Below are 17,320 nucleotides of genomic sequence, written 5' to 3' on the forward strand. Positions count from 1 at the left end.
AAAGAACAATAGAGGAGCAAGTACGAAACTCGCAGTTGTAAATGAATGTCCTAATGAAATTGGATCTGACGTGGAGCTCACCCTTCAAAAGAGCTTTCTACGTTTGCAAAAAGGCAAATTACATATGGGTAACAAGTCTACTTAAATAAACAGGAATTAGCAGACAACATCCACAAAACTCAGATGCAAACAGGAATGGAGGGGTGTATCTTTAGGCACTTTATTGACAAATATTGACTGAAGAACTTAATTGAAGAATTAGTTGCTGAGAAATCCTGTCTTGATTAGGTTTTGTCTCTGTGTGACACCAACTCTATGGCAGAACAATGCTTCTGCTTGTGGAGTTGGCACCACTGTCCCCTTCGTTACACGAAGAGCAGAGGGCAAAGAGACAGCTCCAGGGCCCCTTTGGCCTCAAGGATTGCCCACTGTGTTCCCCAGAAGCTGTTTCTTGAACTGTTATCTTTCCATAAGCACAAAGAGCCTTTTCTCAGAGTGCAGGTTGCAGGGTTGCATGGGGTGAAATGAAAAATTGCTTGCCAAAAACATAAGGCTGGAAGGAATACATTGCAGTACTTGTGCTGTACAAGGCTTAGCAGGTTCTGGCAAGGCTTCTGCAGTGGTTGGCAGGGCTTCTGTGAAGCATTTGCTTGCAGGCAAAAGATGCTGAGGAGAGAAGAGATAGTGGAGCATCATCAGTGCTCCACTGAGGCCAGCTGCCTGCTGAGGCACAGGGAACTTGTCTGCCAAAAGATGACACAGCACTTCTATGAATGCTTTAATATTTTTTTCTGTTTCTTCTCACAATTCTTTTCACTTTTCATTTTTGTTTCAATTTGCTGGTGTTTCTTACATTGTTTAGAGGAAGTAGCACAGATCTTCCAAATTGCATGTAAGGTATAAAATCATTAATGATCCTTTCTACAAGAAAGGAAGAGGATGGCCATCATGTATTAATGCAGAAGAAATTAATTCAAATTATGAGATTCGCTTACTGTTGAAACTGTGGTTTAGAGGCTATGTACAACATTTTGCCCCAGTTTAAAAATTGGTGGTGCTGGAGAGCTGTCTTGAAGTAATTCCTCAGGGTAACGACAAGAAAATCAAAAGAAATTCTTAGTTTCTTTGAATTATCAGAGCCTTCGCCTCACTAAGGGGTAAAAAAAAAATAATTCCCCATCCTAGGCAAAGGATGTGTTATCAGATCCTTCTCTAGTTCTTTACATTTCTCGAATGCAGATTCTCACGAAAGATGCTGTTACTGCCTAAGTTGATGGGTGGTGTACTACAGGATCTGCAGTGCTGTCAATGCTGTTGCTAACATCAGTGATGTCCACTCAGCGACCTTGCTTTTGGCACAGACAACCCTGAGAAACATTCTGGGTACACAGAGCTTGGCTCAGCTGCTGGCAGGTCATGAGGAGATTGCACGAATTATCCAGGTAAATCTGGCTCTCAAAATTCACTGACAAGCACTGACAAGGGAGATGTGTTCTGGGGAGTAGCAAATTAGAAATACTATCTTTTTCTTTTTTGAATAATGATAACAAAATCTCCCTTTATTGTTTTTTCAATTACACATCTCATTGCTTAGAGTCAGAAAGAGTTATTCTAAAGGTATTTCCCCAGGTTCTTGTAACAGAGTTATCTCCTATCAAAAAGCAATTAAGATTTTGAAATTATTCAGTGACCTAAATAAATCAGTTTAGTCTTGCACAGAGGCCGCTGCAAGCATGGAGAAATGTTTGCTGCTTGTGGGAAGCTCTGTCTTGAGCACACTCTTGATTGAGGCAAGGCTTGTATCTCCTGTCATCACAACTAAGAGTACAGAACCAGTTGTTTTGTGCTTTAAAATACCATCTGGTTCCTTTCTTTATTTGGCAGCCAAGGAAGGAGCAGAGAAGAAATCCAACACCTGATTTACTATTTTCAGTCAGAGATGAGGCATAGTCAAAGAGAGACTCTATCCCTCTCCAGCAAGAAGAGTGGCCTTGGGCAGAGCCAGGGTCATGGTGGTGGCGTGAACTGCAGGAGTGCCCAGGAGCCAGAGCAAATAAGATTGTGTCAGTGCTGCAGGGCTGTGCTGTGTCTTTCACCCATAGTGTACTTTTACGTGCTTTTACAGTGTTGTGCTGCCAAGGAAGTTGTTGTAGTATTTCTTTGTAAAAGGGAGAAGTTTGGTAAGTGCCCAACTAAAGCACAGGGATCATAATTTAGGAGGCAGTAGAGAAGCCACACAGGTGACACTGGTGTTGCTCAGCAGGTGTTTCATAAGGCTGTGGTACTCACCATACGTACACTGTGCTCAGTGTTCGTGTCTCTGGAGGATCTGTCTTTCTGCTGTCCAGGTTTGCATGCTGCCTGTCCTTCTGTCCAAGTAGCAGGGTACATCGTGTGGCTTTCTCACTGCACTCTTTGTGGTGTGTTGTGTGTTTATCCCCAAGGCTATCCTCAACAGTGCCATGGAGCAGTGGGGAGTCAAAGTGGCCCATGTGGAGACCAAAGATGTCAGTATTCCTGTGGCCATGCAGAGGGCAATGGCAGCTGAAGCAGAGGCTGCTCACAAGACAAGAGCTAAGGTGAGACCCACAACAATGTCTATCCCCAAGCACCCGTTTCCTTGTCATAAAACCATAGAATTGCTTGGGTTGGAAAAGACCTCTAAGATCATTGACTCCAACCATTAACTCAACACTGCCAAGTCTACCACTAAACCATGTCCCTAAGCACCACATCTACATGTCTATTAAATATCTCTTGGGTTGGTGACTCCACCACTTCCCTGGCATCCTGTTCCAGTGCTTGACAACCTAACTTTTTTCCGATATCCAATCTAAACCTGGAGCAACTTGAGGCCATTTCCTCTTGTTCTCATGTTCCAGGAATCCAAGGGCTTGCTTGTTTTCTCATTATAAAGGTGGGTTTTCCCCACTAAGAGCAGTGTCACCATGACATTTCCATTTCTCTTCCTTTGCAGGTTGTGGCAGCAGAACAAGAAACGAATGCTTCTAGAGCTCTCAAGCAGGCCTCCATGGTGCTGTCTGAGTGTCCAGCAGGTCTTCAGCTGCGTTACCTGCAAATGTTAACAACCTTGGCAGCAGAGAATAATTCCACCATTGTCTTCCCTCTCCCTATGAATATGCTTGGGAGTTTGGGGCAGAAAAGTAGAGGGGGATAGACTGTTCTGTGGTAGCTCCTTAGCCAGAGATATTTAAAGGTTTCCTCAGGAAGCCAGGGGTTCCAGATTGCCAGAATTAAAGTAAAAGCATGCTTGGGTCCTCTGTCCCAAAAATAAGAGCTCCCACGTTATGCGTCTGCATTTGCGAAGATAGACACTAAGCAGTTTCAGCTTAGCTTATCTTCAAGTAAAATAGAAGAGAATATGTAAAATGCATGCTAGAACTATCATAACATTTTAATGATGCTTTCACTGCATCATTTTACAGAGTCTTGAGTGGAGCAATTATTTGGTGTTTGTCTGCTTAGCAGGAACCTCTGACCTGTCAGATACTGGCATTTAACTCAAGTCCTGTGAAGTGGAAAAGAAGGACTTAGCTCTTAACCTTAGAGATATCTTTTCATAAATATTAGCAGAATTACTATATAATTGGTATGTTGGTGGAACAGGCTACTCTTTATTTTCTATTAGTAGAAATTAGTACTTGCTTTACTAACCTCAGCTGTATTTTGCCATATGACTACATTTATTTGAGTTCTGTAATAAAAGAAAGAGAATATATGACCAGGTATTACAGTCATATTTCCTAAATATGAAAGTTGGAGCAAACATCAAGGTCCTCTGTTAATTTAAGTGTCTGTCTTATACCTTGAGTAGGTTTCTTATCCTCCTTTGCACGTATCGTGAAGCAGTGATACAAGTTTTCATAAAATGAGCCTTCCCACCCTCCATCCATGCAAATCCTGGCAGCTGAGAAGAGGACGTTGCTGATATTCGTGTTCAGCTGACATTAAATTTGAGTTTGCAGCCTTCAAAGATAGCTGGGTACCTCACAGTGCGAGCACACAGCAATGAGCTGTCTGGGTCTGACAGCTCTCATGATGGAGCTGTTCTGGTAGGTGCTTTTGCCATGTAACGTCTTGTCCACACAAGGCTCACTGCTGCCCCTCCTGTCAGTGGAGTAATTTGACTCCAAATTAACAACATCAGCATGAACCTGCTAATTGTCATATCATTGATACAGGCCCTTTTATTTTTACTGCAGTGTACACAAGGAGTCCGGGTGGCAAATATATGTGCTCAGTAGCTGCTGGCAATGTAGTAGATAGACAGCGGTATGAGCAGCTGAGGATGGTGACCTATTCAGCAAACACAGCTTTTTGTTGCAGCTCTTCTCTGCTTCAGATATAACTGCCAAATGACATCTTTCTGGCAAACTGAAGTATAACACCTGTATTTGCAAGTCATCTGCTTATCAGTGTTATCAAAACACTTTCTACAGATTTTTTTCTTATCTTAAGAAAAGAGAAGTTTTGAGTTTTGGGATAATTTTTCATTGTCAACTGCTTTTGATATTTGTGGAAGCCACAAAAGTGATATAAAGTATACATATACAGCCTATTTTAAGCCCAGGAATGTCCAGTCTTCTTTCTGACCCATGGAAATTTCTTGACGTCTTTTTCTGGAAGGCAGGAATTAATCAGCTCTACAAGCACAATGTTTTTTCATTTGAGCCTCCACAGGATAATTGCACTGTTATATAATGGATCAGTAAGACAGAAATTCCTACTCTCTCTTTGCCAGTGTCAGGTACAATAAACACAATAACTAGTAGAGTAACTGCAATTTTTGTTGTATTACTCCCACACACAAATCTACAAGGAATACCTCAGAGAGCAAAACAGCAATGGAAGCAGCCCTGCAGGGTTTCAGGTGCCACTTGGGTGCACATTCTTTGCAAAAAAAATTCGGGAAGGAGGCAAGCTGCAGTCACAAGGAATAGGATGTGTGGATCAGAGCAGGCACAGGCTATCAGATGTGTTCAGGAAGTCCTGCAGGTGAGCACAGCTTTGCCGACGCAGGGTGCTGCGGCACTCACTGGTGCCTGGAATTTTCTCTACCCAGGCTTGTGCATCAAGGAAGTACTGCATCCTGAATGAAAATGGGACAGATAAAGAAGATGAGTCATTATTCCTGACATGGAGCAATGGGAAAGCATAATCCCTGAGATGCTGCATCCCTCCACTGAGGCATCTCTGAGATCAGGAGATATACTAGCCAAGAAACTTGCCTGAAACTTAGTTTCACCAGCAGGTTAACTGAGCTTTGAATAAAGTTTGGGAAGTGTCAGCACCAAGCTGGGACAAACCTGGCTGCACTGGTGTTTTGAGAGTGTCAGGTAAGCTCGGGCTAAGTTTCAATTACAGTTTTCCAGAATGGCAGAAAAGGCCCCAGTGCACATCAGTGGGACACAGTGAGGGGCAATTTAGTTTCAACAGTGTCCCAAAATGTTTTCTAATTTTTTGTGCTGAGAAGCTGTGTTACTTCGAGTATTTTACAACTGGACTGGAGAAGACTTTGGAGGTTACACCTCTTCCAGGAGACCCCACTCTTTAGCAGGCTTCTGCTGAAGAAGGCCCCTTAGACACTCACTTTGGTGTCATATAGAGATGGGGGTGGGACTTTTTAAGGTTTTAGGAAGTGGCGCTCACAATTTGATGGAGGTCTCCCCCCTAGAAGCTTTCAGAGGCACTACCTTTCTCCACTTCTGTGAAAGGAAATGAAACACTTAAGATGTCTTCCTCCCTGAATACTTGATAGTGTCAGACTAAATTCCTACACAAATAAATTGTCTTTTTTTATTAAAGAGTGACAATGGGAAATGAGAAGAATATGCTGTTTACATGCATGATATAACAGAAACTTTGTGGTCTGCTCTTAGTCATTGTTCTGCTCATTTCTTTTGCAAACACAGGAGTTGTTTAAGGGATCTGCAGTAGGTGGACTGTGTAGCTTTTCCCATTCTCCTTTTCCAGCTGTGAAGTTTAACCCAATGGAGTCAGGGCCAGACTTAATTCTGAGAAGTCTGGAAACCAACCTCTGCACAGATACATGAGCCGACAGATTTTGGTGGCTTACCTGTTCCCCACAGCTACCCTTTTGCCTATGGAGTGGAACTCTTTGCTTTTTAGTAAATTCAGCAGAATTAGTCTGAGAAATTTGGTCCTCCCTTTGCTTTCTGGAATTATTCTAATAGATTGAGTATCCTCTGGATTTATGGTCTGTAGTAGCAGCTGCTGCTGCTCAAAAACCATTGCACTTACTTGTTGTTGCAATCGACTGTTTCCCCATCTTTCCCCATGAGGAGGTACTGTTTGCCAGGGACCATGTTTAACTTGCACGTGGAGCGTGTCAGGAACTGTCGGTGGGCACCCACTTGAATGCTTTCATCATCAGCTGTGGAACAAGAGAAGAAAACCCCATGAACTTTTCTAATAAAGAGCAGAACTGTAGCCCACAAGGCACAACCCTTTGGGATCATTTGCCCCACTGCCCCACTCCCATATTTCACTTGGGATTTGAAGCTTGACATGGGGATAAATGTCCATGCTTTGATAGGATATGTTTCCCTTAGCACTACCTGACAAAAAGTAAGCCACTTTTGCCTTAGCTGGTTGTCTTGGCCTCTGCAGTAGTTATTGAAGGAGGTGTTTTGCTATAGACCTTATGACTTTTCAGACGTTATGGAGTTTGTTTAAATCTCAGAGATTGAAGGAAAAGCCAAGGAAAATAGAAAATGTGCTGCCTGCTATTTCAGATTTCTCAGTCTCAGAGTGGTCTTAAAAGCTAGGATACTAAATTCAAATATCTTAACAATGCAGCAGATAGTATTAAAATCTCACTCTCTGTAGTACATTTGACCTGAACTTCACTGATGTAGCCTTTCCGCCTTTCCCTCTAATCTGATACATAGGACATGCTCCTGGTGATCTGCATGTTAAAATAATTTAGAAGATTCTGCTCTGGATCCTGGCCCAGAAGATTATTCATTCAGAACTGCATTGCACACTAGAAGTGAGCATCCAAGGCAGAGGAGGTGGCTGCTCTGGTATTGCAATGACATGAGAGCTGGAAAGATGCTTATTCATCAGACCAATTTCAGGCCATGAAGATACTGTGTTCTTTAACTAGGACAACAGTTTTCAAAGTCCATTTGGAAAAAAATGCAAATAACTCCAATATTCTACTTGCTTACTCTCTTTCTAACTATAATTTGAAATGTCCTGGTGATAAATTCAATATTAAATCAGCTTGAATTACAGGTAAGGCACCACAGTCTTTCTATCAGTTAACAGAAACTTGTGCAGCTTCTGCTCTCCAAAGTATTATATTAAAGTATGGGAAGTCTAGTATTCAAAATAAACCCCTAAAAGTAGAATAAAAACCTGAAGTAGAATATTTCGACATTAATAAGATTTCAGAGAATTTGACATGGACTGTGCAACCTAGCTTTAAGAACCTTATCTACTTCCTTAGTAAAACTTACATTGATTTTACAAATAGTACTTATACATCTACATTTTTCCAAAGAATAATAAGTACTTCAGGTTTTCTCACATAACCCAAGACCTTTTTGTTGTTCCCATGGTACATGGTGGACTGAATTTTCATTTTGTTCATGGAATGCAAAAATGGATCAGAACTTGAGAAAATTATCTTATTCCTCAGGTTCATTGGGCTTAAATTACCAAGGTGTTTCTCAATTCATATGCTTCACAAATGCCCTAATGAAATTGAAACTGTGGCAATTGTAAGCATTTGAGTTGTTCCTTTAACAGGTTATTACATAATTTTCAATTCTAAATCTCTAATTAAAAAAATAATTAAAATATAATGTTTTAAAGCTTCTAAGCAGAATGTAAGGGGAACAATTACTTCAAATTTTAGAATCTATAATAGGAAACAAAAAAACTGGGGGTGGAAAAAAAAAAGAAGAGTAAAAAAAGGATTCTATGCTATTTTGCACAGGCTATACTGTTCCTCTAAGAGGACTCCTAAAGAACTCATAGGACAGCATAAATATTAGCCACCCAAAACACATGTACTAATTCTATTATTAATCAAGGTAATTCTAGAACCACATATCTGCAAAATTCTCTCTTGCTGACTCCCAAACACAAATAAATGCTTCCATCTGTCTTCTGAACCAATCCTTTATTTCAAAGATTGATACTGAAATAATGACAGGGATCCAGGGAATGAGATTTTTACCCTACGAATTCTCACCTACCCTTGGTGACGGCAACATAGGCCAACCTCACTCAAAAGAGACACAGAGAATACAGAAGATAATAACTCTAGTTCAGTCACAAGCTGATTTGGGTGCAACACCTTGCTTTTTCTTTATCATTGTGGCTTCATGCCTCCTGCCAGCCTTTCCCAAGCCTGCTGAAAGCCTACTGCTCAGAAGCTGCATTAGACAGCACAAACCAAAGGGGATTTTAAAGTATGTGGGAATGGGAGAAGATGTCTTTTTCTCTTCAACTTCGCATTCAAAGGGTGTTTCTCTCAGCTACCGAGCAACAAAATTTTTCCAGTGCTTGCCTGTAAGTTGTGAGTACAAACGCATTGGAACCCAGAGCTCTAAATCCTTTAAATCCTGTAGGTATTCTAAAGAGATTAATGAAACTTTCCCACAGAATACCATAATTTCCCATAGCCAGTATTTTGATCACTAGGTGCATTATCATTTCCCTGCACAGGGAAAGCCCTATATGTCAGATGCTCTCTCTGGATTCATAAAGAGTGGGCCTGATTTTCCAACAAGAACTGAACATTGGGCACACAAGTTGTGTGCCATAAAGTACTGTGTGGCATTGCCAGTCCCCTTAGCAAAGACTGATGGAATGAGTTAGTTATTCTGTTCCAGAGATGGAAGGATTCAAAACCTTTGAAGTTCCTTTTTAAAGGCAATCTCTGGCTGCCAAACCCAAAAATGGCAACTGCATGATACCACAGTGGCTGCAATTTGAGATGTCATGTGAGAGCTTCGCCAGAAATAATTGTGAAGAGTTTCAGTATTCACTGATACTGCTGATTAAGTTCACATGGGGGCAGCTGGGATGACAGGCCTGCAAAACAACATTGCCTAAGTGCAAATATTTACACTGCATCTAAAGAAACAGAAAGGCTTCTTGTTATCATAATCATTAAACTGAAGTTATAGAAGTTTTCCTGTGTTCATTGACTTGAGGCAAGTCATTGTGGACAACTCAGCCTATTCTTCAAGGATTGCAATTGTTTCATGATTAATTGAGTAATAAGCACGTCAAATCTTAATCTAGTATCAGAACAGAGGCCAGTGAATATGCGTAGACTAGAAAAAATATTAATCAGTAGTAGTCTATAAAGTGAACTAGTTGGTGCAGAAGTCCTAATATCCACACTAAGAATGTTTTTTTTAGAGGGTTTATCTTAGACTAACTCTAGTTTGGAGCCATGGACTCAGTGCAGCTAGAGTGTGTCTTCTAGTTTAGTTTCATGTGAAAGGACGAAGCTCACACGCTCTGGGATTGCACAATGTGCAATCATGCACAGTGTGAACAAAAAACTATCCCTGAGCCGAACTGAACAATGAGGCAGATACACCAAACCTTGCAATAAATCAACCTTCTTGAAAGCCTAGTGTAGAAGCGCATCTGACCCTACTTTCTGCAGCAAAAGATGGTATCTGCATGGCTCGTACTGGCTAATGTTCAATCAACCTAGTTTTCCTACAGGCGAATGAAAGGAATCAAAGATTTTTATACTTACTGGTTTTAAGGATTCTGTGGATTTTGGCCTCATAGTAATCAAAAACATTCTTCTTTGTACTGTTGAGGACCTCCACTTCATATGCTGCAACCAAATGGAAACATGAAATTGCATCCAAAGACTAAGAAATAGGTATGCTTTTACCAAGTGTCTATACAGAGGCCAATGTACCATCTATTCACAAATCATGGGAGTATGAAAGACACCTTTCATACTTTTAGAAGCTCAGGTATTAATGAAGACCTTATAGATTTGTATTCCTTTTTTGTATTTTTTTCAAGGAAGCTCCTCTATGATTGTCTTTTCACTCTTTTTCCTGTCCTACTGTTAGAATCTAACTTACCAAAGCTGCTCAACCAGTTTTCCTTCAGTAGCTCTTCCAATTTTCCATCCAAAGAAGAGGTCAGAAAGGCAAATTAACAAAGGAGAAAATATTCATCTAGCTCTGTAGAAAGAGCTGCTGAGCTATGGTATGCTATATAGAGCATATTCTTTATCTATATCCTGTAACACGAGGGATGTAAGGCAACGTTTTTTTTCTAAACCCTGTAACATTATGTTGTCCAATCTTCCTTCCCCCAGCATCCCCTGTATCTTTCCAAGGCCTTTACTTTCCATTTCACCCCTCTGATGGCTACAATAGCACATGCCTTCATTTCATCTCCTTAGCCAGTAGGCCACATACAGAAATCCTACTCAATTCAGGAGAGGTCTGGGCATAAAAAAAAATACAAATTTATCCTTATGAAAAAGAACTATGTTTAAACTAAGTTGACAGTTGTCTGTCATGTCTTACCATAATCTGCGGTAGGTTGGTAGCAGGCAAAATTAAAACGTGTAGTTTGTGTTACAGTTTTACTGAAAGTTGATCTTTGTCTTGGGCAGGGACCTGGAGTGAAGAAAATAAGTGATATGTCTGTCTCTGTAGACGTGGACATGTAGACAGATATAGTTTACACATACACATTCACACCACAATATAACAGATAACAAAATGGCAGAACAACTTTCTTAGAGGTGCGATAGAGGGTTTTTACATAGGTATGCACATATATATATATACACATATTGCATTCAGCTATCAAAAGATCAATTTCAATTTGATACCGAACATACTAGAGGACGCACTGTGTCCTGTATTATGTATTGGTATAATTGTAATGGTCCTTTCTGGACTTAACAATTTCCATGTTAATAGTTCCTAGAAGTACCTGTCTTCTTTTAGATCCGCCTATGTAGTAATTCCTTACCTTCTGCACACTGGCAAACATTGGCGTGGCACACCTTTGAAAGCATGGCACTGTGCTTGGGAGCACTGTAGAATACACTGCACTTTCTGTCTATGTAGAAGAAACAAAACAGCTTGTCTCAGAGCTCAGGTGGAAAAGCCTGTACAGTAGAATCTACATCTGCAGGTCAACTTTTCTCCCTGGTCCAGGGAAAGGAGAGCACCAAGGGATAGAATGCACATCAGCAGTCCACAAAGACCTATAGCTTAGGCACCTAGAGTACAGGGATCACCTTGCCTTTCAGTTGGGCAACAGTTTTTTTGTTAAGTTTGGGTAAATTTTGTTCGGGTATTTTTTTTTTTAAGTTGCACTCTTCTCTCCCTCCCCACTCCCCCGCCATTTTTATTGTTCCCTGTGAAAAGCATTCATCTTAAAAATCATTAGACCATAGAACTACAGTGGGCACTGCACTGTTTCAGAAGATCGGATCACCAATAGCTAGTGGTTTAAAGCCAGTGTAAACTGTCTTGGACCCCTCAGTTTAGGCAAAGTCTACTTTCACCTAATTTTCAAATACTGTTTGCATAACTCTGGCAAATGGGGATGATTTGCATTTAACCTTCTTTGAATGGGGAACAAGACTGACTTCTCCAGCAAGCACAGTACATAAATAAAACCTCTAAGGTTGCTTATCTTAGACAGCCTAACTGAAAACAAAATGTGACTGAAACATGCTTAAAATCACCAGAAGAAACAGGAACTCAGGAAACCTGATTTAAAAATCCATAAGTGTAAAAATTCTTTTTTCATTCCATTTGAAATAATGGACCTTCCTGAGAGGATCTCTGTTTAGATAATCTTAAGCCATGGTAGTGCAAGACAGTATGCAAAGCAGGTTATTTTATCACTAGATAAAATTATGTGGCTTCACACGCTACATCAAAATCACTTTTATATAGACTGGAGGGGTTTTTTTGAGGGTCTCTCTTTCAAGCAGTTATGCATCATTTTTCTGTGCCCTTACCAGGACTGTAAAAATCATAAAGGACGGCATTTGCTGGCTGAACCAAGCCCATGGGATTGATTTGCTTTGCCCCAAATGATATACAATCCGGGTCTGGTCCACTTGTGAGCTGGAGGAAAAAGGAACAATAGTTTTGATGAGAAAACTAACTCTCTCTCCTCAGTCAATTCCTTATTCATTTGTACCTGTGCTAGTTTTTGAACGCTTGTTTCTGATGGCATAGATGCTGGTATCTGTACCGTCAGCTTGAAGGAGACTTTTCCTTCCATGATTTTACTGGGAGATTTTGTGCATGAGTTAAGACTCAAAAAGTAGTTTTGTAAGATGTGTGCAGGTCTTCTCTGCCTGCAGTTGTCTGATCTGGACTCACATCATTGGTACTTCGGGGTTTACTTTTCAGCTTTTTCCTAAAGCCACCTTGCACAGGAGTAATGGGCGTTAAATATGTTCTCTTGTGCCAGTGGCCACCAGTATATACACTTTCTTTAGTAAACTGCTAAGGTCAGAGACAGATTTTGACAGATGTTACATGAACAAATTATCTAGGAAAGTCATAGCAATAATAACATTTACATTTTTTCATTTGTCTATTATCTAATATTAAAAAAAAATAAAAATCACTGCCCATGTGTGCTTTCTACGAGGACCTCCTGTTTTGACTGTAGAGGTGAAGCAACTCAAGTGGGTATAGGGTGGAGTCATTATCCAAAATATTGGGAAATACACACAGAAACTATGGGTCTGATGGTTATATTTGTTTATCACTACATGAATCTCGATCTTGACATGCAAGTTGACCATGTGGAATTTACAGGACCACCAGTTAACACTTTTGTTAATCATGCACAAAAAGTATCCCTTCTGATTAGAGAGGGAGAGGATTTCTCTTTTTATTTGGGCCAGAGATCAAATCTCAAATATGGACTATATCTCCTGGAACATAAAAAGGTGGAAGATGAAGGTGTGTGTTTCCCTTCTTTCCCCCCTCTGTTTTTTCAATTGAGTCATTCATAATAATATATAACAAAAAATACAGAAAGGTAATGGAGCGTGAAAAATATAATCATTGGCTTTTAAAAAAAAGTCAATAAGCTATCTGAGATGGCAGGGATTAGAAAATCATTGGGTTTGCTTTACCTCACCAAAGTAGAGCAAAACCTTCCCTCCCTTGTACTCATAGTGCTGAATGTACTGGTCTGAAGCTGTCACCAACTGCAGGAAAACAAAGAAACAAACAAATCAGAACAAAACCCTGGCAGACCAGGAATACTACAACCTCTATATACCGGTTTGCTTTGTTCAGCTGTGTGCTTTATTCTGCCCTCTTACTTCCTCCCTAAAGGAGACAATCCCTGAGAGCCTGAAACTGGGCAAACCTGCCCCAATAAACCAGGTTCCAGAACCCAAACTCTGTAGCCACGTTTTTAGAGCGCTGTGTTCCTCCATCTCCTTTTCACTGTGCTCTGCCATCAACCACCTCTAAGACGTACTTGCCTTTCCCCCTGCAAGCACAGGGTGCACTGTCCTGGCATGTCGCAGGACAACAGTGCCAGTGGGGACAGTAGTATGTGTGAAGGAGAGGCATGTATTTAAGTGCCCTGCTGAGCTTTGCCCTAATTTCTCTTACAAGGGACTAAGAAGGTTGAACTATGTTCACCACAAGCTTTGCATTTGTTGTATATATTCAGCAAATATTTCATCAGAACAAGAATAATGAAAATCTGCTTTTCCAAAATCTGTTTTCCCTTGTTTATTCTATGGACTTCTGAAAGATTTTGAAAGACAAATTTTCTAAAAGGGCTATGAAAGATTGCACAGAAAAGTGTGTTTTTAACCTGTTCGAGATCCTTTGTGTCAGGCTCCAAGCCACTCAGCAGAGTGAGATCAACCAGGGACATCTTTGGTGCTTTGGAACCTGTGGACCTTTATAAAGGAGATGGTCAGCAGTGAACATCTGCACTGAACAGCCAGCTTGCTTTGAAGAGTTTGGCTTTTCAGGCTTGCTAATGGTGAAACAAAACATTCTGCTCCATTTAACTTTCCAAAGTGGATTTTAATTTGAAAATTAGCTGCCTACTTCATTAGGAGTCATGAGGCAAAATTAGTCATCTTAACTGGTCAAATGGCCATTCAAAACCCAGGTGTCTTGCCTGAGCTTCTCATATAGGCTTTCTGAACTTCAGAACTTTTTATTTTGGCACCCTCCTTTTCCCATAAGAGTTGTACCACAGTGTAGGGAAGAATTGGTGATGTAGTTTGTGCCTTCAGTTTTTCTCCTGTGTCTTAACCACTGTCTTCAAGGCTTTGCCAAAAGTCAATGGAAAAATGAAATTCTACTGGGGAGTAAAACCTGCTTCTGTTGCCTTGCACCTCTCTAGAAGGGGAATCCAGAACAGCCACCACTTTGTGCTTCTGAGACCCATGCCAGTCGGTGAGCAAGAGAAAAGACAGGTGTTTCAGAGTTATTCTGCATGGGAGGATTTCTTTCTTACTACCTCTGGCCTTGCCAACTTTTTGATTGTCACAATAGGATATCCTATCTTCCTCCCCTGCTCTCTCAGCTAGTAGTAGACATATTTTCTTTCTTATAAGGCCAGAATTTGACTGCGAAGGAAGTAACAGCATCTTTCCAGAAACTCTGTAAATGTGTTACTACTGTATTCCAGTTGTATTTACTTTATTTAATAAAAGACTTATTTCAAATGATTAGCCTGACAGGTGCTTTAGAGTCTCCCCAGAGTCTGATGGGGCAGAATCTGCAGTGGGCATCTGAAGTATATGCAAATCATGTAAACCTCATAATTGTGTGGAAATCCTTTCTCCTGCCATGGGAGAGAGGACACAGACTCTTAGTGTATTCAGACTCACAGAAGATCACCATGTTGGAAGCTGAGTTTGTGGATATGAAGAGGGTGACCAAGGAGAATTACAAACAAATGAAGAGCTGGTCTTGCAGACATACCTGACACAGACTTTGTACCGCAGTGATTCTACTTTACCGGGAGTGATGGCATCCCTTTTCCTTCTGCTGTGGATATCAAACCACTCTATGCCAGAAAGCCCCTCAAATGTGCTGTTTTCTGCAGCAATCAAGTCCTCACCATCATTTTCATCAGAATATTCAGCTTCTGGAGGTGAGAAATATGATCAGCCATGCATAAATTTGCCTGAGGGTTTGGTAATTTGGCTCTTTTTTGTATAATGATAAATATCAGTTGGAAGTCATGCCATCACTGTGGGTTTTATAAAAGTTTGCTGTACACCATCTCAGTATTTCCAATTAATTCAGATTTAGAATTTTAGGGGTAACTAGAGTAAGAATAACTAACAAATGTAGCTAAGTATGGAGTTTAGGCTATGAATAAATTTGTAAAGAACAATCCCTCCCTCCAAAAGTTAACTATTCAAACAGAAAAAAAATGCAGACAAAGGCAGAGATGATGATGAATGTATACTTCAAGGGATGGAAAACACATTATTGCTTATATGAAAAATCTATGACAAATCTGCCTCAAAGAGTTTTAAGGGCATATGGTAGGTCCCTTATTAGCCAGGGAACTGAGCTGGGCTTTACCTTCTGTGAAGGGAGTTCACCTCCTGTTCTTCAAGAAGAGTTTCTAGTTCTGTAATTGTTAAGTATCTGCTGCACCTACAGTCACTCTGATAGTTATTATATTATTACAAATAATAATAAGCTAAACGAAAGAATATCTAGGGAGAGTTCAGGGGCTTCTATCTTTCATTGTGATAATTCTCACTTTCCACAGCTGGAAAGTTGCGAATTATCATTAGCAGCTGGCCAAACGTGTCACCTTTGAGACCCAATCACTGCCCCTTTCACTTACCAGAGTACTTGATGCTCCCTTCCATTTCCACCGTCAAAATCAAATCATTGCAGGTATTGTTCTTCAGCTCAGAAGACCAGTACATCTTTAATATCTAAGACAAACACATGAACGAGACCAGTACATCTTTAATATCTAAGACAAACACATGAACGGCAAACCACTAAAAATACCATTTAAATGACAAGGGATTTACTCATCCAAGACTTGAAGAAATGTTGATGGGACATGGAAGTGTGGAGAGAAAGACCAGTCTCCCAGAGGCTCAGAATGGTCACAGAGGACTGTCACGGATATAAGCATGTGCAGTTCACAAATGGTGTGGGACCCCTTTGAGGTAACTCTCTATTCCCAACCACAAAGAGGTCTTTCAAACTCCAGCTGCCTCTATCAGCATTGACATTTCAAAGATTTAATAAATTTAAAGACAAGAAAAATCGACTGCCCATAAGGGCAGGTTTTAGACCATGAATTTTAGAAATTTGGAGGTAGGAACATGAAGGCTGAGGTCATGGCAAGTGATCTTTCACTCAGTTTTCAAAAAGGGATTAAAAGAAGTCCAGTTAGACTCTGGATTTTGAATTTGCAACTTACACTCATTGTCCCACTTCCTCTGCCATGTACCGATACTTCAAGTTTTCTCCCAAGTTCAAACTGCAAAGCAAGGGGAAAAAAAATACTTAGTCTGTACTCAGCATTTGATCTGTGGATTTCCTGTCATCTTGCCTTTACCCCTCCAAAATGGGGTAGGGAAAACTTTTAGCTATGGAGTTATAAGACCTCAAGTTTCATAACATTTTAAATGTGTTGAGCTGGTACATCTGCTGTTTAGGGCTCAATAGACATATTTTATCAACTTTACTCTCCCCTCTGTAGCCTGGATTTGATATTTTCACTGTTCACAGCACACTGAAGATCAGAATATTCCCCTTCTTGCTCATTTCCTAGCAAGACCTGGTCTCCTGGCTGCTCTTCACTGTTAGGGGAGATTCACATCATCAAAGTCCTTGAAGAGGCAGGAGAAAGCACCTCTAAAGTGTGCTGCTAAGCACCTGTTGTTTTTTTTTTCTTTAAAAATATTCTGTTGTTTTACAGATTAAATTATTTAAAGGTATTATAAGCCAACTACATCATGGTTGCTTAACATGAGAAAACCCAGGTCAGATGATCCAGTTTCTCCCGTTTGAGGAAAAAAAGTTTGAAACAAGGGATTGTTGTGTACCTCTGTCTGCTTCTGAAACTCTTCATCAGTATCAGTCAGAACAATGCTGTAGTCATTTTGTCTTCCAGGTGTTCCCAGTTTGACAGTCAGGTCAGTGGAAGCAGTGTTCAATGTCTGTATGCTGTATGCTGACAGAGCTTCTAAGGCCACTACTGTGTCCTGGGTGAGAAAGAAGCGTAAAAAACGTAATAATTATGCCACATTATTTCAACAACATGTAGGATGACA

General features: G+C 40.5%; 2 protein-coding genes across 2 annotated transcripts in view; one reads left to right on the plus strand and one right to left on the minus strand.

Annotated features, from left to right (window-relative positions):
• STOML3 (stomatin like 3) overlaps window positions 1-3,309 on the plus strand; it is a 10,998-nt gene extending 7,689 nt beyond the window's left edge. Inside the window, 4 exon segments of the mRNA XM_017815091.1 lie at window positions 1,240-1,276; window positions 1,279-1,442; window positions 2,445-2,579; window positions 2,978-3,309. Coding sequence (XP_017670580.1) covers window positions 1,240-1,276; window positions 1,279-1,442; window positions 2,445-2,579; window positions 2,978-3,178 — 537 coding nt within the window. The 3' untranslated portion in view covers window positions 3,179-3,309.
• A 1,481-nt stretch (window positions 3,310-4,790) lies between these two features.
• LOC108497462 (complement C4-like) overlaps window positions 4,791-17,320 on the minus strand; it is a 47,844-nt gene continuing 35,314 nt past the window's right edge. Inside the window, exons 30-41 of the mRNA XM_017815090.1 lie at window positions 17,093-17,251; window positions 16,465-16,524; window positions 15,871-15,964; window positions 14,988-15,153; window positions 13,861-13,948; window positions 13,163-13,237; window positions 12,026-12,134; window positions 11,023-11,112; window positions 10,569-10,661; window positions 9,773-9,856; window positions 6,283-6,415; window positions 4,791-5,110 (exon numbers count right to left, since the gene is read on the minus strand). Coding sequence (XP_017670579.1) covers window positions 4,972-5,110; window positions 6,283-6,415; window positions 9,773-9,856; window positions 10,569-10,661; window positions 11,023-11,112; window positions 12,026-12,134; window positions 13,163-13,237; window positions 13,861-13,948; window positions 14,988-15,153; window positions 15,871-15,964; window positions 16,465-16,524; window positions 17,093-17,251 — 1,290 coding nt within the window. The 3' untranslated portion in view covers window positions 4,791-4,971. The remainder of the gene's footprint in view (window positions 5,111-6,282; window positions 6,416-9,772; window positions 9,857-10,568; window positions 10,662-11,022; window positions 11,113-12,025; window positions 12,135-13,162; window positions 13,238-13,860; window positions 13,949-14,987; window positions 15,154-15,870; window positions 15,965-16,464; window positions 16,525-17,092; window positions 17,252-17,320) is intronic.

The sequence above is a fragment of the Lepidothrix coronata genome, unplaced genomic scaffold (assembly GCF_001604755.1).
Source record: "Lepidothrix coronata isolate B3197 unplaced genomic scaffold, Lepidothrix_coronata-1.0 Scaffold48, whole genome shotgun sequence".
NCBI lineage: Eukaryota > Metazoa > Chordata > Aves > Passeriformes > Pipridae > Lepidothrix > Lepidothrix coronata.